The 25,453-nt window shown below is 37.5% G+C and overlaps 1 protein-coding gene across 14 annotated transcripts in view; it reads left to right on the forward strand.

Annotated features, from left to right (window-relative positions):
- The window catches only part of MCTP1 (multiple C2 and transmembrane domain containing 1), a gene marked incomplete at its 3' end in the record, with an annotated part of 469,528 nt that overhangs the window by 283,519 nt on the left and 160,556 nt on the right, over positions 1 to 25,453 (forward strand). For 12 of the 14 annotated variants that reach the window (XM_080678379.1, XM_080678386.1, XM_080678388.1 and 9 more), the window contains 5 exons: positions 18,147 to 18,249; positions 19,991 to 20,093; positions 20,425 to 20,526; positions 20,904 to 20,978; positions 22,961 to 23,080. The exons of 1 other annotated variant lie outside the window; for it this stretch is intronic. In XM_080678379.1, coding sequence (XP_080534505.1) covers positions 18,147 to 18,249; positions 19,991 to 20,093; positions 20,425 to 20,526; positions 20,904 to 20,978; positions 22,961 to 23,080 — 503 coding nt within the window. Of the gene's footprint in view, positions 1 to 18,146; positions 18,250 to 19,990; positions 20,094 to 20,424; positions 20,527 to 20,903; positions 20,979 to 22,960; positions 23,087 to 25,453 lie in introns of those variants that run through there. One more of the 14 variants, XM_080678384.1, reaches the window with a different exon arrangement.

The following is a 25,453-nucleotide window of genomic DNA, read 5'->3' on the forward strand; positions in this document are numbered from 1 at the left end:
TTGTGGGCTGCCTTTCACAGCCTGAGAAAGTGGCACTCTGGTTTTCAAAGTTGGTCAGCTAAACTCTTTGGGAGGGAAAAAGTTTGATTAACTGGAAAATACTGTGCAGTACAACTTACTTACCTTTCAGCCAACCAGTGAAAAGGTCAGTGTCTCTCTGTGCCATCAAAGCAAAACCTAGAGACTGTCTGGCCCTGTGTTCACTGGGGAAGATTCTCTCTCCCAATAAATCAAGTGTCCTTAAAACCGAATAGATTGTGAGAGGAGAGAGACCAATGTGGGGAGGGAGCGGGGGAGTTATTTATTCATTTATTTATTGCTGGTGGAAAATAGTTCATGGTGGAATTTGCCTCTTCTAGCTTCTAATTATTCTTTTCTTAGGACGGGTCCTAATTTCTGCTTTCAGCAGGACATATAAAGTCTTCTATATTGAGTGAAACTTTCTTTGCAGAATATTTAGACCTGGCTGATTAGTTAGTTCTTTCAAGTTCTAAGAGAAATAAGAGAAAAGAATTCTTTTCCTCAGCCCCTCCCCTGAGCTCCCAAGGAAGAGGTCGCAGCCTCCCCGGGGATACCAGCCACTCAGTTTCAGAAACAGTGATATGGGAGCACTGTGAAACCCTTTCAAAAGATGCCCTACCTTTTCACTCTGTTAAAAGGTGCACTACTCTAAAGCTTCTGCACCCCAGGTGAATTGATATATCAAATGAATGAACCACCTCATTCAGAGAGGGAGGGAGGGAGGGAGGGAGGGAGGGAGAGAGAGAGAGAGAGAGAGAGAGAGAGAGAGAGAGAGAGAGAGAGAGAGAGAGAATTTTACAGTTAACATAATCTGCCACTGAAATGGTCCCGTTTAAATGAGCATATCTTTTTCTAAAGCAAGGCTCTGAATATAGACTGTGTTCAGCTCACCAGCCCCATAGTCTGGGAACCTAGTAGTTATTAAGCGAGATGTTTACTACCCATTTATTTGCACAGACTTCTCTCATGTTTTTTTTTTTCTTAAGGAAAACCATCTTCATTGTTGGAAAATATTTAAGTAGCAAAACAGCAGAAAGACATGCTACAGTTTCCACCCTCCCCCCGCCCCCCCCCCCCCAAGCTTCCGTGAGAGTCTTATTATCTTAAGAAATAACAGTTAGCAGCTCAGATTCATTAGCAGAGCTAAATTTAAGCCCCAGTTGACAGGCTGCCTAGAAAACATTTTGTTTTGCTGTCTGTGGGCTTTAATTAAGATGTGTTCAATTTCAGTCCTCTCAGTCTAGCCCTCCCCCCTCCCCAACTTGCTGTGTCACAGACGGGCGATCAGACACTTTTAGATGGTCCGGCCCATGACTTTGACCTTCTGCGCAGTCCAGCGTTCCCTGGGGAACCGTTCAACTCATGAGGTCTGATTTCACACTTCCAGGATGCCTCAGCTCTCTTAACAATGACAGGGAGACAAAGCCCTTTAGAGCAGGCCGCATGGGGACTTGTTTAAATTGGAAACCAGAGAGGAGTCAAGGAACAAGGTTATGGGCTACAGAATAGTGCTTTTAATAAAGAGCTCACAGCTCTGGCTCAGCTCAAAGAGGTCTACCTCTGTACAATTAATTGAGCCATTTATCTGGAGCATCTTAGGCCTCTACTTTCTCACAGAATTGCGTGGTAAATATCAGCTAAGAAGCAAATGAGATATGCATGAAATGAATTTTAACACTTTGATTACTGTGCCTCCAGTCTTCATTAAAAGTAAATTTATTTGTATTTCTGACCTCATTATCAGTAGGCTGCCTGCATTTTTATTGGTTCCTGTGATTTCCAGCTTGAGTATGTCATGAAGGTGTATTTTATATAGAGATTTGGATTTATTATTCTTGGTATTTTCCCTGAACATTATAGGTCTATTCAGAGAAAGAAAGTGAAAAGGTATCTGTACAGAAAAAAAAAAAAGCAAGTCTGTTCTTTGAGAGTTTTCTATACAGTTGGAGAAATGCTAAGCACTTATACATAATATTGTCTTTTAAAAATTAATTTTTGTGATTTGCTCAAGCAAATTGTATAAGACATATGCAATTGTTGCTTGAGTGGCCCTCAGAATACAATAGGTTTACTGGAAGAAGTAGCTATGTTGCTTCTTTTACAGAATTGTAGCAGTTTGAATTTTTAATAGCTGGTTACTTGAATTACCATTATCACATTCAATAACATTGATTATATCTGATAAATGCAGCCTTGGGTTTTATGATCATTATTTAAAATCTGTGCTAGAAGAGGAGAAAATATATATCCTTTAAATGCTGCATAGTTCCATTAAAAGTACTATAATATATAAAATATAGGGGAACTCCTTCATATTTGTAAATTAACAGGGGTAAAATCATTTACCAAATAAAAGGGGTTATGTATGGATATCATTCTTAATTTTTAAATGTTTACTATCTGAAAATCTTGAAATTATACTGCTTGAAACAACAAACCTACATCTTACACAAAATGTATTGAAAATTGCCTAAGCAAAGTGTGCTTTATTTCCATTATGTAACAAATAGAGGCCCAGTGCACGAAATTCGTGCACGGATGCAGTCCCTAGGCCTGGCTGGCGATCAAAGCACAAGTGTCTGGTGTGGAAGGGCAGGTCCCAGCTGACCTCTGGCCCTGGGCAGCACCTGGGCTGCCTGGCCCCCGCGCTCCTCCCTCCACCTGAGTCACGGTGCCCAAGTCCCCATGTGGAGATGCGGGCTGGGGCACAGCATGGGCCTCTGGGCCGCCCAGTGGCACCACACAGAAGCTGGGTGGGCAGCTCACTCTCTCCCAGCTGGCCTCGCAGACCAGCTCCTGCGCAGCAGGTGGCAGCAGGTGCCCCGCCTCCTGCGCTCGCGCCTGCTGCCCTCCATGGCGTTTATCTGGAAGAAGCATTAGGAGCAGCAGCTGCAGCTCTACTCCAAGTGGTGAGCGGGACTGGGCAGCTGGAGAGGGTCTGCGGGTGGAGAGTGAGGGACCTGGTGTGGCACCTGCTCTGAGGCCGCGGCCGTGAGCACGCTTGGCGCCCTGGCTGGGGCCTCAGCCAGAGCCCGGGGTCGGCGTGGAGTCTGAGCCTGATCGGCCGAGGCCACCGGGGCAGGGCGGGCTCCTCATGGGCACCCAGCCCCTGAGCGCAGGGGCTTGCCAGGCATGCCAGCCCTGGCATCCTGGGAGAGGGTAACAGGGAGAGTGAGAGCAAGCTCGGCGGACACCCTACATTCTCACCACACCTCCATCCCCGTCACCCCCGCCCCCAAGTAGCCAGTAAGAGGTCACAGTCCCCTACCGGGGCGCTGCAGGAGGTTGGTTGCCACCACCCACCCCCAGTTCCCCATCCCAGCCTGTGGCCTAGCCCTGATCAGGTGATCAGGGCCTGCCGGCCGGAGGGAGGGGCCAACCGCCACCATGGAGGGAGGGTGGCGGGCTGATTGGAGCCTGCCAGCCATGGGGGAGGGACCCAGGAAGTTGGCCGCCAGCCCTGAGGAGGAAGCTGGCCTTCGGGCCCCCCTAGGAAAAGAGCCACGTCTGCCGCCACCCATCCCCGGTTCCTAGTCCCAGCCTGGGGCCTGGCCCCAAGCCGGCGATGGGGGCCTGCCGGCTGCAGGGAGGGACCATGGGAGGTTGGCCGGCAGGTCCCATTGGCGATCAGGGCCTGCGGACTGGGGGCAGCTCCTGCATTGAGCATCTGCCCCCTGGTGGTCAGTGTGCGTCATAGTGTCCAGTTATTCCAGTCATTCCCTCCTAACGGTCGCTTAAGCTTTTATATATAGAGATATTACCCCTGTTTGCTTTTTAATAATTAAGCTTATTGAGAAGACTATAAAGCACATAGTATACTTTGAGAAGAAATCTCATCCAATTTATAATGCATCAAAAATATCCAACACCTGACATTTTTATCATTATAATATACCTAATTTAGAAGACAATAATATCACACACATATATGTTAACTATCTTAATACTATATAAATTTCTTTCCTAAGAATGAGACTAACCAAATAATTAAAAGTAAAGAAAGCAAATCATTGTTTTCATTATTTTATGTCACCACATAGATATAAAAGTTGCTTCATTTTTATAATTGCGTTTATATAATCATAATCTAATTATAGAAATGCAAACGTGTCCTACACAGTTGATATAAAATATTTGTGAAAAGAGGAATTAAAATGGTAATTTAACACAAAGACTGGTGAGGCCTGCATATGAACTAGTGTTTTACAAGGAATTGCAGAAATCATGTGTGATTCCTATGCAGGTCACATGGTTTGAAGTACTGCTCTGGAAGAATAGGTAGGATGACGAAAGAGATTAATAATTGTTTTTTTGTTGTTTTTTTTTGTTTGTTTGTTTTTTACCCACTATTTGTTTTTAATTGTTTGAAGTATTACAAATGGTAGTACATATGTCTCCTTCCCCCCCCCATTGACCTTCCCCCGGCCTTCCCTTCCCCCCAGTACATGCCTTTACCTGCCCCCCTCTCAGTGTTTTTTATCCATTGGTTATGCTTATATGCATGTGTACAAGTCCTTCAGTTGATCTCTTACAGCCCTCCCCTCCCCGCAACCTCCTCTGCCTTTCCGCTGTAGTTTGACAGTCTGTTCAATGCTTCTTTGCCTCTGTATCTATTTTTTTCCCCATTTCTTTCCTTTAAAAAATCTTGCCTCTGCAGACTAGAAATAAACATATAATAACAAAAAATGTTTGAGTCCCAATTTCAATGTCCAACAGTTCTGAGTCCCCGTTTCAATGTCAAACAGTTCCTTAAGTGTACATGTACACTTAATAATTGGTTTTGATATGCTCTAGAGGTGAAGGACTACGGGCTGAAAAAGTGGTGGTCCCACTATCAATGGGAAACGAGGGGAGGAGAAATACTATAAAATAATTAATTGAGTTCTGTGGAACTAAGATTGCAAAATGATCCTCTGAGTAAAGACATAGAGAATTGCTGATTTGCTTTAGAGGGCTACTGCCAGGATTTCACTCAGTGCTTGAAGAAATGCTTTCAGATGCTAGAACCATGGTTTAAAATTAAGCTATAATTTATATTTTGTTACATTATGATATAGTTGTATAAATAAGCAATGCCTCTCCTAGAAAATTGGATTTGGAAAATGCTGCAGAGAGCATCTGAAAAAAAAATTTACTACAAGAACATTTGGGTTATATGATAATACTAGAGGCCCGTTGCATGAAATTTGTGCATGGAGGGGGTGTCCCTCAGCCCAGCCTGCACCCTCTCCAATCTGGGACTGCTGGGTCCCAACTGCTTGCCTGCCTGCCTTTCTGATTGCCCCTAACCGCTTCTGCCTGCCAGCCTGATCACCCCCTAACCACTCCCCTGTCAGCCTGATTGATGCCTAACTGCTCCCCTGCCAGCCTGTTTGCCCCTAACTGCCCTCCCTGCAGGTCTGGTCACCCCTAACTGCCCTCACCTGCAGGCCTGGTCCCCCCCAACTGCTCTCCCCTGCAGGCCTGGTCCCTCCCAACTGCCCTCCCCTACTGGCCATCTTTTGGTGGCCATCTTGAGTCCACATGGGGGCAGCCATCTTGTGTGTTGGAGTGATGGTCAATTTGCATATTATTCTTTTATTAGATAGGATAGAGGCCTGGTGCATGGGTGGGGGCTGGCTGGTTTGCCCTGAAGGGTGTTCCGGATCAGGGTGGGGGTTCCCTTGGGGTGTGGGGCAGCCTGGGTGAGGGGCCTGTGGTGGTTTGCAGGCCGGCCACACCCCCTGGTGACCCAAGCGGAGGCCCTGGTATCTGGGGTTTATTTATCTTCTATAATTGAAACTTTGTAGCCTTGAGCAGAGCCACGCCTCCTGCTTGCTCAGTGGCTGCAGCCATTTTTGTTGGGATTTACTTATCTTCTATAATTGAAATTTTGTAGCCTTGAGCAGAGGCCAAGGCAGGCCAGGGCGGCAGGGAAGCTTGGCTTCTTCTATCGCTGGGGGCAACTCAAGCCTCCTGCTCTCTCCAGCTCCGTGGCTGCTGCCATTTTTGTTGGGATTTATTTATCTTCTATAATTGAAACTTTGTAGCCTTGAGCGGAGGCTTGAACCAGCCAGGGCAGGCGGAAAGCTTGGCTTCCTCCATTGCCGGGGAAACCCAAGCCTCCTGCTCTCTCTGTGGCTGCAGCCATCTTGGTTGGGTTAATTTGCATACTCATTCCTGATTGGCTGGTGGGCGTGGCTTGCGGGTGTAGCAGAGGTACGGTCAATTTGCATATTACTCTTTTATTAGATAGGATAGTTAGACACATAAACAGTCAAGCCCAAAGAGTGATTATATGAAAGGGTTGATGTCAGTGGGGATGCCAAGCACAGGAATACAGGACCATGTCTTTGGTCTAACCTGTTAAATCTATTTACGAATGATTTTGAGGAGATAATTGGCTGCTTCTTTATTGAACTTGCTGAGAGGATAGTTAATTCATTTGATATAAGACCAATCTATTATATGTATTGTATATCTATCTATATACATAAAATTATATAACAGGTTTAATTCAGACCAAAATAAAGAGGCTTAGATCAACAAGATGATTATTAAAAAGTACAGATGAATATAGTCAATAATATTGTGTCAAGTTTACATGGTAACAAATGATTACTAGAATTAGTGGAGTGATCACATTTTAAGGTATAAAAATCACTATATTGTACACTTGAAACTAATATAACCAATATAAAATTGTATACCAACTATACATAAACAAGCAAACAAACAAAAACACAAATCAAAGTTTTAACTGGGTACAAAACAGTGATGTCTTGTTTTAACAGTAGGAAACATAGAAAACATTTTAGGGTTCGAATTAAGGTATTTTTTTAAAGAATATTATTTTTATTGATTTCAGAGAGGAAGGGAGAGGGAGAGAGAGATAGAAACATCAATGATGAGAGAGACTCAATGATTGGCTGCCTCCTGCACACCCCACACTGGGGTTTGAGCCCACAACCCCGGCATGTGCCCTTGACCGGAATCGAACCTGGGACCTTTCTGTCTGCAGGCCGACGCTTTATCCACTGAGCCAAACTGGCTAGGGAGAATTAAGTTTAAACTCCATGAGAGTGAATTGCACATGCATCAATTTTGTTACATTGAATAAAAAGGCAACGATGATAATGTTATGCTCTTCTGGACTCATCAGATGCACTGTGGTGTGAATTTAGTTTTGGAAGCTCTTCATCTTTTAAGAATGATATTGACAAACTAACCAGAATATATTCTCGATTGAGATATTTAGTGTTTAAAGCCAACTCTATTGAGAATAGTTCAAGGAAAATGATAATAATAATAGTAACAACAACTAACATTTGTTGAACCCTTATCACATGTCAGACACTACCCCAAATTAATTTAATTAACACAATGATTGGGGGCCCTTATCACATGTCAGACACTACCCCAAACTTGGTAAAAGAATTATCACAATTAATCTCATAACAACCTAATTAGATACTGTTGTTATTCCCACTTTACAAATTAGAAAACTGAGATGTGGAGAGGCTAAGTAACTTGTTTACATTAGCATGCTGGGAAGACACCATTACAACTGTTTACATTATTCCTGCTTTCTGTCTGCAGCTACAAAATAGACTTCACATGCCCAGTTAACTGAGTCGAATGTCCAATCTTAGTGGTATATCTGATGGGTACAACCTAAGTTACATCTGCAACCCCAGCTGCAAGAAAGCCTAGAAATATCACGTTGACCTTTGTGGCCTCTCTAGTTATGAAAAGATGCTAGAAGGTAGTTAGAATATATGCTCAGCAAGGCATCCACGCTAACTAGTACAGGAGGGTGGGTAATGACCATTAGTCAGATACTAAGTAACAGATGCTGTGCCCCACTTTACACCCATTAATTTATTTAAACTTAAAAGTTATTACAGTGGGAAAGTCATAGGATAAATAAAAGCTACAAAGGCATAGTTTTGTGCCCAATGTAAAGTAGCACTTCTCAAAAGTTATAATTGCCAAAAACTAGATCAGAATACTCCTGTGGAGGTGTTTATTTTCTCATCACTGGAACTGTTGAAGCAGAGCCTGTATGACCTCATGGTTGCAGAGAGGTTCAAACCCTTGATGACCTTTTAACTTGGCTTCTAAGGCTGCTCTCCTGGCCCTCAGAATCTGAGTTTTTGCAGTAGGTGCCAAGAGGAATAACTCCTGAGTAAGTGCATATTATGTAGAAGAGAGTTCAAAATGACAAAGATATCATTCTAAAGACAAAGCTTGACAGATGACAATTTTCAGCTTTATTGCCCCAAAATATATAAAGATTTAATTACTTGAGATAGTACTTAATTTTTTAAGTTTAAAGAATTTTATTTCACTGTAAGAGATCTCTTCAGCTAATTACTTATGGGGAAGATTATCTGAAACATCATACTTTTTTTTTTTAAATATATTTTATTGATTTTTTTACAGAGAGGAAGGGAGAGGAATAGAGAGTTAGAAACATCGATGAGAGAGAAACATCGATCAGCTGCCTCTTGCACACCCCCTACTGGGGATGTGCCCGCAACCAAGGTACATGCCCTTGACTGAAATCGAACCTGGGACCCTTCAGTCCGCAGGCTGACGCTCTATCCACTGAGCCAAACCCGTTAGGGCGAAACATCATACTTTTCTGTGGAGCACCTAATTGAATATATATTTACTGTAGGTCCTAAAGTATCTACAAGAGCTTGTAAAGACAAAGGAGCTTGTAATATATTTTTATAATCATTTTAGACCAAACAATGTTTGTGTTCCTAATCTTGGAACAAATACTTGAATATCATTTCTATATTAAATATTAATTGAAAATGAAGTATTCAAACATTTTACCATAATTTATCTAGACTCTTAAAAGCTTAGACATAATTTCTTCATAGTCTCTCCTCAGTTTTATAGATTCCATAGTCTTCCTTTTCAAGTTTCTTATCTATTTCATTGTATTTCTTAGTCTTTTGTCATAAATTTCAAGCTTCCAAACATATTCTAAGACTCAAGAATGCATCTAGTTACACACAATACTATAAATATTCTTTTGCAGCTATTTTCTAGATTCCAGGGGAAATGAACTCATATTTACATGAAGCTTTATTTCCATTGCTCTTTGTCATGGTTCTCAAAGTGTGGCAATCCCCAAGACTCTTCAAAGTTCTATGAAGTCACAACTACTTTCATAATAAGACTAAGATATTCTTTGCTTTTTTTTTTCACTGTCATTCTTTTATGAGTGTGCAATAGAATTTTTCAAAGGCTATATAATATTTGATCACTCTGATGTTAACATGTCATGAATTTATTATTGAGGCCTTTATTATTGAGGCCTCCAACCACCCTAATTAAGTTCATAAACTGTGCCCCTCCTCAACATTCTTCAAACCCCTTATCCTGTTCTATTTTTTCTGTTTTGCATTAATTATATCACTCTTTAACATACAACATAATCTACTTATAATATTTATTCTCTTTCTCTTCCCTCACCACTGCAAGTAAATTCCAAGAAACCAGAGACCTTTCCTTTTTTAAAAAATTGATATTTAGAGAGTGAGAAAGGGAGAGAGAGAAAAACATTGATGTGAGAGAGAAACATTAGTTGGTTGTCGCCTGTACCCACCCTGACCTGGGATTGAACTTGTAACCTATTGGTTCATGAGATGACACTACAATCAGCTGAGCCACCTGGCCAGGGCTAGAGACTTTTCCTTTTTTGTTCATGTGGCCAGTCACATAGTAGACACTCAATAAACACTTGTTAAATAAATCAATATATAGTTTTATTATAGTCAACTTTTTATTTTGTCCTCCTTTATAAGAGCATTAAGGCATTCTATTAAATTTTGAAATCATAGCCCTGACCAGTTTGGCTCAGTGGATAGAGCATCGACCTGCAGACTGAAGGGTCCCGAGTTCGATTCCGGTCAAGGGCATGTACCTTGGTTTCGGGCACATCCCCAGTATGGGGTGTGCAGGAGGCAGCTGATCAATGTTTCTCTCTCATTGATGTTTCTAACTTTCTATCCCTCTCCCTTCCTCTCTGTAAAAAATCAATAAAATATATTTTAAAAAAATATTGAAATCATATATGAATGGTTTTATTTTCTTTCATGATAGTAGGGAGGGCATTACAAAATCTTCAATATGAAAAAAGATGGATTAGATCTAGTGGGCCAACAGCCTCAACTCTAGGGGGTCAATTTTCCTGCCACAGTGAAACCTGCTCATGATTTAGTGAGAAAAGAGAAGCTCTATTATTATTATTATTAAAATATATATTTTATTGATTTCAGAGAGGAATTGAGAAGGAGAGAGAGATAGAAACATCAATGAGAGAATCATTGATCGGCTGCCTCCTGCACGCCCCCTACTGGGAGTCGAGCCCGCAACCTGGGCATGTGCCCTTGACCACAGTGGAACCCGGGACCTTTTAGTCTGCAGGCTGACACTCTATCCACTGAGCTAAACTGGCTAGGGCAAGAAGCTCTGTTATTATTATTCAGTCTCTGAATCAGATCCACTGGGAACCTAGGGAAGAATATCAGTTAATGTAATTCTACCAATCAGACATTTAAAATATGTATAGGTCAGAGAGTGAAAAGGGCTAAAGTCAAAGCCCCCACTCCTGGGATAAGGGGAGGATTGGAAGATGTCTCCAACATACATTGTTTTTTGTTCTGCTGGACCCTATGGAATTTCCTCACCTATCACTTTGGTACATGTTATGGTTGAAGTTCCAGTTTGTAGAAAGGACAGATGGCAACCTTGATTATAATTTTTAAAAAATTAAAGTATAGCTATTTCAAACTTGGCAACTAAGGAAATTAAACCACAGAGCTTAGTTTGTGCAAGGTGGGCCCAAAATAAAAGGCCCCCATGGGTATGAATTGCTTTCCAAGCTGCTCAAAGCCTTCTGTGTTTACAGAGACATGGCAACAAAGCGGTGGTCACTCGGTTCCTCCACCCTACACACACACATTTTTATAATGCATCACATCCTCCAGCAGACTGTGCTACTTGTCAGCAGCAAAATGACCCTGGACAAAGCCCACCACTGATGGATCAGGATTAACTTTCTATTCTGGGAGTAAGACTATCATTCAGTATCTTTTGAGTGACTTTAATGTTCAAACCAGTAGTTTGCACAAACTGAAGTCATTCACTTGCTCATAAAACAGGTAGCAATCAAGCAGGGTTGGTACAGACTTTCCCACAGTTCTTTATAAGTATGTCAGTGTTGTGACCTCAAAGATCAAGGGCTAAACAGTGAGAGAGAATTAGCCAGTCCATGCACCTCATTTAATCCTCAAGGCCGTTTTGAAATTTGCCAGAAAGGATGCGCATTGGAGATAATTCTGACATTTGTTTTTATTGTAGGAATGCCTTTTCACCATCAGAAGAATTGAGATAATAGAGGATATGCTTTAAAATCTGTTATAGATTTAGTTTTATGAGTTAGGGTAAAAAAAAAAGTCTCTTTCAATTTTAATTCCCTTGGGAGTTTTTCACCTATAAAAAAAATCTAAAGAAAAAAAAAAGCTTTGTGTATTTGAATTACAGTGACCCAATTAAAAGGACACACAGATTTAAGCTAAATATCCCTGATTATAAATTGTTAATCTTGTTTTTATATAATTGTCTTTCACTTCTAAAATTGTTAGTGCTAGGGATGTGTAATCACCACAGATCACCAGAGTCATCTCCATTGGGGAAAAGTCTTCCCTTTCTTTCCCCTTCCTGTTCTAGTATTAGAGCCTGAGACGCTTCCTTCTTGTTGCTGCTCTTAAACCCTTCACTTACCTTTATTACAGTGCTTACAACCCGGCTTTATAATTGTGTATTTGTATGTGCCCACTAAATTGTGCATGCCTTGAGGGTTGGACTATGTCTTAATCATACTTATAATTCTGGGGTAGGATAAAGAGAAGACACTCAGTAAGTAATTAATGCTTTACAAGCTATTCCTATTTCTTCCCAGAAATTTGTTAACATGGAAAATTGCCGTGTTCTCAAGGAAAGCTAAGATTCTGTTCTAGCTGTCATAGCACTTCCTGAGATCAGCCCCACTGCCCTCATCCTCACCCAGCACTGTTGCATCTCTGATCTTGCATCCAAACCAAAATCCCGAGTTTCATGTACTACAAAGGGCAGGAATAGGCACTTTTGGGCTAGAATGGTGGACATTAAGGAAGATCCAGTCGGTACTCATGAGTCTGCTTTAGTCTTATGACAAGAATGTGTAAGAAGAAAACAGAGATTATGTAATCAGTGTTCCCATACATTTAGGCTCTTTAAATAGCCAAAAATTATCAGAAAAAAAATACCTATTTTGGGTGCTGCCTTTAATTATTTTGCACCCCTAGCCATACTGCATTGAATAAAAACATTACAGAGCAAGGCATTGTATCACTCTCTAGAGCAGGGGTGGGGACCGTCCAGCCCTCGGGCCGCATAAGGCCTATGAAATCGTTTGGCCTGGCCTGGCCCTGCCCAAGGCATTAGGGGTGAGTGAAACAAATGTTTGACCAAATAGAGCAGGCTAATTTTTAAGTTGATAATTTTGTATGGCCTGCAAATGATGTTGTAAATATCTAAATGGCCCCTGGCATCAAAAGTGTTTTCCACCTCTGCTCTAGAGCTTTACAGAGTACAATGCACTTTGTAGCCATCAACACTCCATCCTGTAGTCAACCTCCCTCTATCAGCAAGCAATGCAGCATAGCTCAGGGTCTAACTGGAATGATAAAAGGATGAAAGGAAGGAATAATTAAGGAGATAATTAATGGTTAAATCCATCACTGGTATTTCTGTGATTGTTTGCATTTGTCTAAGTGGCACATAATCAGGGCTGCAAAATTTAGGAACTGAAAAGCCAGTCATTTAAAGCATCGTTTAGCAAACCAGATAAGCACATTAACTGTGTGTAGCCACTTTTTAAAAATAAAACTGTGGTGTATACTTTTTAGTAGTAAGTTTATAGAATTCAGTATTGTATGTTTACTACTATTTTGGTTGAAATTGCTGTTAATTTTATTGCCTTTGAATCATGCAGTGGCAAAAGGATAGTTTCTAAATTGGTCAAAAATAACACACTGTGTAATGACATAATCTTGGCATCCATTACTGATACCTGTAAAAAGATAACTTTTTATATGGAAGAGATAAATAGAAGGCAATGTAAAATTGCCTACTTTTCCTCTTTGTCAGATTTTAGATATCCAGTCTATGTACTTTGTTAAATACATCTTGACCATGGAAAAAAACACCGGTTTGGCTAAGGTCAATGAATTGTGTTTTTTTTAAAATCTCCAAATAATAGTATCAGGCATAATAGATTGTTCAATATTGACATTTGAAAATCCTGTTAGTTTTGCCTTTAAAATATAACCAGAATCTAACTACTACCCATCACATATTATTGCAGTAGCCTCCTAACACTTCTCCATAACACCTCCATTGCCCTCGCTCTACCTATTCTCCAAATAGCAGTCATCAGATCATGTCACGCATCAGCTTAGGGCCCTCCAAAAGCTTCCCCTTCCACTTAGAGTGATAGCCATATTCTACAGAGGCCTGCCATCCTCCTCGGACCTCTATGACCATGTCATCTATCGCTGTCCCTGTCACAATCCATTCCTCCAGTCACACTGGCTTCCTGGATATTCCTAGAAACATCAGACACAGTCACTTTCCATGACCTGTTCCTCTAGGTAACCCAAGGCTCCCTTCTGCCTCCTTCATTCCTTTGCCCATGTCACTTTGTCAATGAGACCTTTGGAAGCCCCTTTAAAAACTGCACATACATACCAGCACTTCTCATCATCCTTTCCATTTTTATTTTTCTCTATAGTATTTATCATCTTATAATATACTCTAAAATGTTATTCATTATCTCTCTTCTTTCTAAAGGTAAACTTCATGAATCCAGGGTTGTTGCTTTTTAATTGTTTTATGCACTTATATCTCCTCAACACATAGAACACTGCCTGATACATGATAAGTAATAAGTATTTGTTGAATAAATGAATCTATGATAAAAATGTTAGCCAGTTCTTCCTGTGTATGGCCTACTAACTACTAAGTTATGACATAGCTATTGGGAAACATCTTGCCTAGTGACTTGCATTTAAATATATTTCATTGTAGGAAACATGGACCATAGGGGTAGAGCAAGGGCTTTGGAGGTCAGATAGACCCAGGTTTAAAACAGCTCCACTACTTACAACCTATGACCTGGTGCGTTACATAATCCCCCAGCCTCAGTTTCCTCATGTGTAAAATGGGGATAGTAAAAGTTCCTTTCCCATGGAGTAGTCATAAAATCTTCAAGCAAATGAACATAACATAATATTGGGCTTATAATAATATAAAACCCAGTAAATGTTTACAATTATAATAGCATTATAATTGCTCTTTATTTGCTATTTTTTTTGTAAAATATTTTACAAATGTTTACTCTTTTGAATAGATTTAACTCAAAATATGAGTTATTCCCTATTATTCTTTGTACTTTAAGGCACATTTTTATGTTTTAAATATTTCTGCTTAAAAAGATAATTACTTACAGCTCTTATTTATTGATACCCTGCTAATGTGCCAGACATTCTGCTAGTTATATTCTAAGTATTATCTCTGCAAAGAGTCATTACTGTCACTACTTTTCACATAAGGGGACAGGCCCAGGATCATGTTCAATCCCAGTTTGTTCAGCCTCTGAAATTTAGGCCTTTCCCCCCCAGACCACTGGCCTCTCACTTTGAACTTCACTGCCTTGCCCGGTGCTCTTGGAAGTACATGGAGTGTTTGAGGATTTGAAAAGTGTGGTGTAGCTCAAGTGAGGGGCTATAAAGATCTTGAGATTGGAAATAAGGCTGAAAGGCTACCTCCCATGCCATACAATGTGGATTTTAACCTGTAAGCTCTGGAAAGACATCAAAGGTATTAAACTTGAAAATAAAGTTTCTGAGAAGAGTAAAATGGCAGAATTTTCCAGGATTGTTCATGTCACTGACCAGAGTTCAGTTTTTCATTAGACTGTATGCACCTTAAGAATGATGGACTTTAGATTGAGAAAAATCAGTGTAAATTAAAGCCATGTTAAATAGGAATTTGGTCTATCTTAGGCAAAGACTCTCTTAAAAAGATGTAAGTACCATTATATTTCAAAAGAGTGTCTACTGACATGGCCTCTTAAAAATTATATTGCTTACCCATTTCAAGTTATAAGCTAAGTGCAGATAGGACAATATTTTTGATAATGATAGCATGCCACTGGAAATTAGAATAGCAAACTGACTGAGAAGTGGTGTCAGTAGGTGCTCAAACTATTATTTTGGTCTCTCTTACTTTAACACCTTTATTCCAATAGAAAAGAGTGACAGAGAGTTAAGTAATGTGATGGTAGATGACTAATATTGGTTTTCCCTAGGAATAGTTTTGAGAAATAATCAACTAAGAAAATGTGAATAGTCACTGCCTTGTGGGCATAGGGTTAGATAAATATATTTGTTTCTTAACAAGATGTGGGAAGTGTTAAACATTAAGAACAGATTTTGTTTCTTTAAGATCATTTAGCCCTAACCGGTTTGGCTCAGTGGATAGAGCATCAGCCTGCGGACTGAAGGGTCCCAGGTTCGATTCTGGTCAAGGGCATGTACCTTGGTTGCAGGCACATCCCCAGTGGGGAGTGTGCAGGAGGCAGCTGATTGATGTTTCTCTCTCATCGATGTTTCTAACTATCTATCCCTCTCCCTTCCTCTCTGTAAAAAATCAATAAAATATATATATTTTTAAAAAGGTCTTTTAGCCAATCACTAACTCCAGATCTCTTTTTGTCAGTAAATAAAGATACAGTAACAAAGAAGGTAGTGATTTAAAAGAATTTCCATGGGGTAAACTGAAGGAATTGAAAACGTTGAACACAACTGAATATAATTCATGTGAAAAAAAATCAAATGAAGATTTTCAACCTCTATTTGTATATGTTTAATGTACCTTTTTCTCCATAGATATTGGTCTGTGGAGTTAGTTCTTGTGTTTTGCTATTGGAGAGGTGGTACAGTTTTGATTGAATCTATTGCATATTGTTGATCACTTGAGGGCAAGTAAAACCGAGTGAAATGAACCAGAAGAGTAATTGAAGTAAAACAAGTGAAAATGGGGGAACAAAATACCCCAAATTGCTATTTTTATATATATTTTTTTACTGAATTAAGATTAACATTAATGTATGAGAAAAAATTCAAAGGAGGTCCAAGAAAGAGTATGAATTACACTTGTCTTTTAAGTATGTGCTTCCAAAGCTAATTATTTAACTAAAGTCTTGTCTAAAGTGAAGTAGTTACTCTTTTGACAAGGAATTCTATCATAAACATGGCTTTAATTTTCTCTCTCATTGTTATAGTGGATATGTTTTAACCTTCCGACACTTTTTTCCCTTCCAACACTTTTATAAACTATTTGAGGTTGTAGTTTATATTCTCTGCTCTTTTGTTTATACTATAGTTAGTACTCACAAAGCTAGGTGGAAAGAAGATACCTAGTATGAGCCTTAAGAATAAGAAAGGCTTTGAGAACTGTTTGAATGGAATTTTTATGCTTGTACATGAAGTATATGAGAGAAAATAAAGTTGTTCATGTGCCAAATAAAACTTATTACAATGTGTTTTAATTATTAAAATATTATTTTTTAATACAATTCTCCATGGTGTGTGAATATGGTTGCAGGTAGGGCAAAAGGAATGAAGGTGGGAGAAAAAGATAACATGCTAAACCACAGGTAAAATTCGCACCAGACCTTGAAGACTTTCAGTCGTCTAGTCTTTATTGAAAATTATTCACAAGACCAAAAATTGAGAAGTCTACCGTAATGCTAAATTATGCAATTATCCTGGGGTATATGAGGCCACTGAGCTAACACACATATACTAAATCTCTTTTTTAATATAAAATTAAATTAAAGGTGACTCAAAGTTTGTATGGCTCATTTTAAGAATTATAACATGGAAAGTAAATAACTTGCTGTGTGGGAATACATAGCTTATCTGTCACTGATAGCTAATGAATTCTTTCCTATTAAAATTTAATTGAAAATCTTCACTGATATTTAAGCTTTCACAAAAGTGTAAACTACTGTGACTACAATTCACAATTCATTTAAAACAATTATTCTTTATCATTAAAGTTAATAATATTCACATTAACCTCTTATGTAGTCTAAATCAATATTGTAGTTTAAAAACTATGACCTCTGGACAGCTTTGTCCAAATATTGATTTCATTGTCATTTGTATAAGGTATCAAACAAATTACATGCTGCAGTAATATCATTAATGCTGCCCCCATAGAGCCTCTGACTTTATGGGTTCTTATAATACAGCTCGTGACATTACAAAATATTGAGGACATCACATAATATAATTGCTGAATGGACGATATTTGACTATGGAAGAACAGACTTGCTGTAAACAGATAATTTCCAAATCCTTTACTCTCAGTGGACAAAAAAAAAAAAAAAAAAAAAAAAAAAAAAAAAATACTGCTCTTTACAATGTGGATTGGTTGTTGAGGTTAAGTTTTAAATAACCAAATTTTTTCTGCCTCAGAGGTGTCTAATTTACATTCTTGTGATGCCTTAGATATTTTAGAAGAGAATCTTAACTTAGATGAAAATGTTATAATTCTGAAATATAACAGTTTTCCCAAAATCAACTTGTTTAGAATGTCTTTTACAAGTTACAAGTTAGTCAGATGAGTTGAAAAATATATGGATAAAAAGAGAGGGCCTGAACCTTTCAAGTGGTTGCTATAGAATTAAATAAAAACTGACATAGGGATGGACATGCATCATAATTAACCATTATATTATTATTTTTGTAAAAAATTATAAATTGAAATATTATCAGTTGTACAATTTGCTTTCTTTTGCTTTTTTTTTCTAGTTCTAAATCTCATTGAGTCACAATGGTTAACACCATCCAGTTACAACTAACTGTATTTTGATGTTGTTTTAATTTTTTTTTAATTGTACTTTACTTTTTGTTTTCTATATAAAAATTTTAAAAGAGATGTAGTCATGATTATGACACTCTGAGCTGTGGGTGCTATTTATACTAAAAATGTTCCCCCCAAATCTCTTGTAGGTAAAAGTGATCCATTTTGTGTAGTGGAACTGAACAATGATAGGCTTCTAACACATACTGTCTACAAAAATCTCAATCCTGAGTGGAACAAAGTCTTCACATTGTAAGTAGTAATTGCCTTGAGCTCATTTCAAAAATAATGCCAGATGATATTTATTTTTGAGATTTTGTGTGTGCATTTATTCTTAACCGATTAACAGCTCAATGCATCTGGGCTGCCTTTGCTAGCAACAATGAATATCATAATTGCATCACTGTCCTGATAGTGAAACCTAAGGAAAGAGTTTGCCATTTTTCTTTGTTTTCACAGATTTTTTTAAAACTGTGCTTTCCATATGATTTGACTAAGGATTTTGCTCCCTTTAACTGAATTGCCATACTGCTTCTTCCTTTTATACTTTCTATTGAAATTCTCCTGGATTGCACTGACACCAAGGAGGACAAAGCTCTATTTGTTCCATTGCTCAAATCAGCAAACAATCCCGTCTCCAATTCGGCAGATGCTTTAGTTTTGGTTTGTTGCATTTTAGCACAATAAGAATATTAAGTATTGGTCTAGGTGCCAAAACACCCTATGAGTTAATTTTCCTTTTGTTTCAAAAAGTTTATAAGCCATTCTGATCATGTACTGTGAAAGCTGCCAGTGCTACACTATAGTATCCCCTAAATTCTCTGTTGTTGTTGTTGTTCCTAAACTGGGCTTTTAAACTGAACAAAAGAAAACTCCAAAAGAAGTGCTTCTTAAAAGTTTTCTAGCATAGGGTGTGTGTTTTTTTGTATTTGAAAAATTGCTAAATTTCTTACTCATGCCTTATAATGTCTCTGCTTAAGAACCAGTAACTAATCAAATTTAATTATCTGACCAATTTATCTTTAAGGAATTCCTCATTTTTATAAAAGATGAAAGCCCTGTTCAGGAGACTTGTACTCCTAAGAAGGTTGTGTAGAGTGTTTTTCTCTGGAATGCATAATTGAATGAATAGGTTTGATTATTATCAAAGCCATTAATTGATTGTGCCCTGATAAAGCCTTTTCTCACATGTGGTTGCAGTCTTTCAGTAATGAATATATTCATTTTTGTCTTCTCTTAATTCATGTTTTCTTGGTAAACAGTTTGATCAAAGAATAAATGCTGTCAACAATTGGAGCTTATTTTTCCAGAAACAAAAATATGAAGAGCTTGCACAGTTGTTTATTAACAAATGTTGTCTTTGGAACATAATGGAACACTACTTAATTTCTAAATCCTAGGGTGGTACAGTGGCTATCAATGCTACATTTTCTCCATTCTGTTTTCTGTGTTAGTTAATTTTTACCATAAACCCAACAGAAATAACTCAATGTTTTCATGAGAGCTGTAAACAAAAAGGTGTCCTATTATAATAAAAAAAAACACAAAATTATATTAACTTTACTGTGACTCTTGCTAATATCAAACCTGGTGGTATTTTATGTAGAGTAATAGGAAGATAGAAATTATTGTAATAATGAGAAGAAATAAAAGTCTAAAAATATCAGTGCCACTTATTGGTGGTTTGTTGTTGTCTTTATAATAATTTATTCTGTGACCATCCAGGTGGAAAATTATATTTCATTAAAGAATTATAACTTGAAATTATGTTGGTGCTCAAAATTCCAAATAGGACCATCATTGTAGTCTACTAAGGTGCATTGTGGGAAATTCTATCACATACCAAACTACCTTGTGTATGTGTGTATGCAAATAGCATACATAAAAACATATACACACAAAGTCAGCTGGAGCTATCTAAATTTTCAAAAGCATTTTTATTCTTGTTCTCCACTGATGAAGTCTTTTTTACTTATGTATGTTTATTATGCAGCAACATTAAAGATATCCATTCAGTTCTTGAAGTGACAGTTTATGATGAAGATCGGGATCGAAGTGCTGACTTCCTGGGCAAAGTTGCTATACCATTGCTGTCTGTAAGTTTTATGCACCTGACATACTGCTCTGTGTTGCTTTTGCTCAAGGAGAAAAAAAAACCCCGTCAGCTCTATATCTGTCATTTCTCAACCAAGGTCTGTAATAAGAACACTAAAAATTTTAACATACTCAATTCACGGCCATGTTGAATCCCATGATAGTTAATTTTTCCTGACAGACTTGATCCTGGTAATGAACAGGTACTTGTCAGAATTGCCACAGTTGTTTTGGGTTCTCTGTCAGTTTCAGCAGCTGGGGGTCAAAGGTCACCGAGGGAGTGTATTCAGTGGAGACCGTGAGACAGACGGCTGTCATGTCCTTTTCCCGCAGATTCAAAATGGTGAACAGAAAGCCTACGTCTTGAAAAACAAGCAGCTGACAGGGCCAACAAAGGGGGTCATCTATCTTGAAATAGATGTGATTTTTAATGCTGTAAGTCTTAACTTTGGCTTTTTTGTACTGCTAAAGAGTTCAGTTTCATGAAAGCTTTTGTTCCTGATTTGTAGAGAATTTCTGTCATTCCTCATTTTCTCTAAACCTTGATGTATCCTGGAGAATACGCTTCTGCCACTGCCTGGCACACCCACACTTTCTGTTATAGTTGGCGGCTGCTGCTACGGCTGAACTCCGGCCACTGCCTGCCTGCGTAAGCAATGTGCATGCATGTGCCACTGTATACATTTATATTTTATGAGCACAGCAGCCAGGCCTTTGAAACTTTAGAAACTATTGCAAATTGAACTGCATGAAAAACTTGTAAACATTTGTACTATATTAATCCATAACAGACACATTATGTTGATGTATAGGTGAAAGCCAGCTTACGAACATTAATACCCAAAGAGCAGAAGTACATTGAAGAGGAAAACAGACTCTCTAAACAGGTAAAAAGCAAGGAAAGATTAATCCCTCTGGGAAGACCTGATTAATCTGTAAAACATCTAACTAAATTCAAATAAACTTTGGAGGTGTGGAGGTGGGGAAGACTATACAATTTTTTAACATCTACTTATGTGAAATGGCTCTTTCTTTTTTTTTCCTTCTTTTTCTCTCTTCCCTTCCTTTCCTTAAATGATCAAACAAGGGCAATACCAAACTAATAAGTGGGATGGGGGTGGTCAAAAAGGAAAGGGGATACTGTAGACACTGCATAGAATGGATATGTATTTATGCATTAGCAAAAGAATGATCATTTTGAACATAAAATACAATTTGATTGCCATGGAATGTGTAAATGAGAACACCAAAAGCTAAGGTTCAAATATATGTCCAGACCACCCACAGGTACAACGCAGGTGTGTGTAAAGCGAGCCCAGCATAAAGCTCTTCCTTCTAATCCACAAGAGAGGGGGCTCCATCTTTTAAGGGAAAGCTTCTTAATTAGATTTTGACTATGATCTTTTTGAAGTGAACTTTTATTGACATTTTCAGCTAAGAAAATAGAAAATCAGGGACTCTGATTTTTCTGTCATGAAGAAATTTTAAATTAGGCTTGATAGCTTATAATTAGACTTATAGTTTTAAATCAGGTTTGAATCTATTTAAGAAAGAGTACTAAGCAATCCCTTTAAAAAATGTTTACTTTTAATTAACACAGCTAAAATAAAATGAATGTGATATGTCTATAAAGTTTGTAGAACTTATTTGTGTGTTAAAATATTTAATAATTTCTTGTGCTATTAGAAGACTAAAAAGATTTCTATTTTTAATCAAATTGATCACCATAAACAGTAGGATTTTAGGTTGTTTAAAGACAATGTATGAGACAAATTCAAAATCTATCTAAATAGAAATACAGATTATATTTTTCCATAATTATAGATAAAATTAATAAAAGTACCTCTTAAAGTAACTGATCAGGGGCCCTGAAGGAAAACAAGTAGGGAGACTCTTAAATTTGACTGGAAGGAATTTGAATTTGAATAACTTATTAAAGCTATATGCATGTATTGCATCTATATTTACACATATATATTTTTCCAGATGGCCTCAGTAAACTTTACATTGCTACTTTGAAATACCAGATCAGCATTGAAGTATATTTGAAAGTAACAAAATATTAACCTACATACATATTATTCTAATTATTAACATAGCTGTAGATAAATTTTTGAACAACATCTAGTATGTGGGCTGTTCTTTTTATAATTATAGTCATGCCTTAATTTAAAATTTTAATTATATCAATTCTTATATATCTATTTTAGTAAAAGATTTTGTAAAGCACTCCGTTACCATAAAATTTTCCCTAACTCCAAAATTATGAGAAAATATAGGTTAAATGTATTGTAGAAAAGAGAAAGATAGAGATAGGAGAGAGGGAGGGAAAGAGAAAAATGAGAATATGGTAGTAAGAAAGGGAGAATCCTACTAAAATGGTAGGGAAAAAAAGTGTTTTCTATAATAAAGCAATATTTGGCAGGATTTTTCTCTAAAACCCTAAATAAAAAATTCCAAGTTATCCATTTCACTTTGAAATAGCTTGAAATTAAAGCACTTAAAGAATCTTTAAATCTCAGTAAGATTTAAGAGCTTAACAATATATTTAAGATTTGCAGTAAGTAGCAAAAAAATGTTTTGAATCCTTTGGAGATTTTTTTTTCTTTTGAACAAAACTAGTCCATCCTACCTGATAATATTATTTAAAGAAATATATTGAGGAAATTGCTCTTATAATTCAGTTTTCTTCCACTTCCTCCAGAGATACTTCTTTTCCTTTAACTCATGAGCCAAACTGCTTGGTATATTCTTAAAACTTTATTAACTTTCTGAATCCTTTGAAAATCACAGTAAGCTTGAAGACTTTGCAACATATCTGATGGTTTTTAGTCCTGTAAATTCTAATAATATCTCATCTTCATTACAGCTGCTACTAAGAAACTTTATCAGAACGAAGCGCTGTGTCATGGTGCTTATAAATGCTGCATACTACGTTAATAGTTGCTTTGATTGGGACTCACCCCCAAGGAGCCTTGCTGCTTTTGTGGTATGATCATACTGTATTACTTACATTGTTATTCATTAAATTCAGTAATCATAGCTGCATGTTTCTGTGGCTATAGTAACAGTTATGTTGATGTGACCATTTTAAAACTCCTATTTTAAGACTTGACTGGACAGATTTGCCGTGGGCAGAACCTGATGGATTGTTCAAGGTCTGAGTCCAAGAATACAGCCCTCCCCCCTCCCCCCAGACTTCCGGAACACAAGACATCTCCGCTGCCAATGTATAATTTTCTCCATGACAGCTAAAAAGTGAAATTTTATATATTGCATAATCCAAAATCCTAATAGCAGAGCCAAGAAAAGTCCTTGGTGTTAAAAAAAATTAATATAATTTTGACCATGCTCATTTTAATTGTATTCATTCTATAGATATATATTTTTTTCAAAATATGAAATGATTGACAGTAGAATGCTAGCTGGTAATACTTTAATATGTGGATCAATTGGAACTGGATGTGACCTATGTAAGCGGCGTTTTATTATTTCTGAGATTTCCAGTTTTCATAAAGGCACCAGTGAGAATTTGATAAATCCAAATAGTCCTCTAACAACGTTCATCTTGTAGCCTTTTACTTTGGTTATTTAAAAACTGCTGAGGAGACCAACTTGCAAAGCTAGAAAATCCAAAAAATACTTTCCTCTGTGCTTTAGCTGGAATTTTCTGCTTTCATATTATTTTTGCTTGTTCAGGATTTCAATTTGAAGTTTAAGTGAAGTCCTTCTTTTGAAATCCTTTATTTTATTGTCATATTTGTTAGAATATGAAGACCTTATGCTTCCTTATAGTTGCCAGTTTAGCAGAATATGACTTTATTATGGGATTTACATGAAGAGCCTTAATTATATAGTAACAAATCAACATTTTAGTATTACCATTCAAATGAGTGTGTGCACATCTGTTTAGTACTTTGAGCTCTGTCCTCCTTTCAGGCCTTGTATGGGACTTTCATTAATGTCTGAGCACATGGAACAAAGAGTGTGTATGTCCCTTTATGTTGTAAGTTACCAGAAAGTTAGGCAGCCTGCTTCCCATAGACATTGTTGTTGTCTTCTTAAAGAAAGCGATTGTCATCATCGTTAAGTTTTAGAAAGGAAACCGCTCTTTTAATATTCTTTTATTTAGTTCTTTCACATATAAGGTACATGGGGGATACTGTTAAGCAAACTTAATTGTGATTTTTCACTATCATAGAGGTACTTCGACATAAATGAGGAAAAATGACATTGAGTTTCTTTGTATATTTTAGGCTATTATCTGCAAGTTCCATGACACCTTATCAGAGATACAATATTCTAACAAAATATTATGCTGCTATCTGTGATTCGCTCCTTCCAAAGTCATTCCCCCATAGCTGTTTACAAAATTGGAAAATAGAGAAATCTACCTAATTATATAATTTGTTGAGGAACATTCCTTTTTAACACTTCAGCATTACAATGTGTTTTGTAAGTCATCAGAAAAATTCATCTGGCTTCTAGATGTCACTCATTTGCAGTGATTCAAGATGGCAGACTTTGTTCAAAACTTCTTTCTGATTAAAAAAAATCAGGCACCAAAATTCTGAGAAACTTGGGTATATGTACATGATAATACTTGAGTGATTTCACTCTAGGAGGGTCAAAGTTCACTGCATAAGAAATGTAATATCTCTTTTAGCTGGTGGTCAGCTTGTGAAGCAAGCTGAATGCAAGATGCTTGCAAAAAAGGAAGGGAGGGCACAGTAAAGGTAGGAAAAGGGACTGCTGACAATGATGAAAAAAAGGCCAAACTAATATGTGAATACACAGTAAGAGTACTTTTGAGAAGAAACAATAATATTAACTGTTTCATTTTAAGAAAATAAAAAGCGCTGAATTACATTCTGTTGAATGGGATGAAAACAACAAATAATGAAACCAAACTTCACTTATCAAGATCTGAACTGAGAGTTCCACGAAAATGGGTACCCTGCCTTTTTCACCTGTACTCCACCATCACCTATGGAGTATCTTACATTTAGTAGGCTCCCATTATAAATGGTTGTCTAAATCAACCGACCAACCAATGAACCAGTATGAAAATGTTTCTTATGTGGAGAAACTCTTTATTCAGTGATGCCAGATAAATAAGGGTTTGCTCTAATAAAGCTACTTATTAAATGATGAAAGACATAGCTTCATGGTGTTGTAGCAATTTTCCCTAGACCCTCCATTTATATTTTAAACTATCTTATAATCTATCAATCATCTATTTAAACCTCAGATTTAATTCTGTTGCAAAAAAATCTTTATAGTAACAACTAATATTTATTAAGCATTTATGTGCCAGGGAACTGTTTTTCAAGCACTAATACATGAAAGTGCTTTTTATGCA

The sequence above is a fragment of the Plecotus auritus genome, assembly GCF_963455305.1.
Source record: "Plecotus auritus genome assembly, chromosome: 7".
Taxonomy (NCBI): domain Eukaryota; kingdom Metazoa; phylum Chordata; class Mammalia; order Chiroptera; family Vespertilionidae; genus Plecotus; species Plecotus auritus.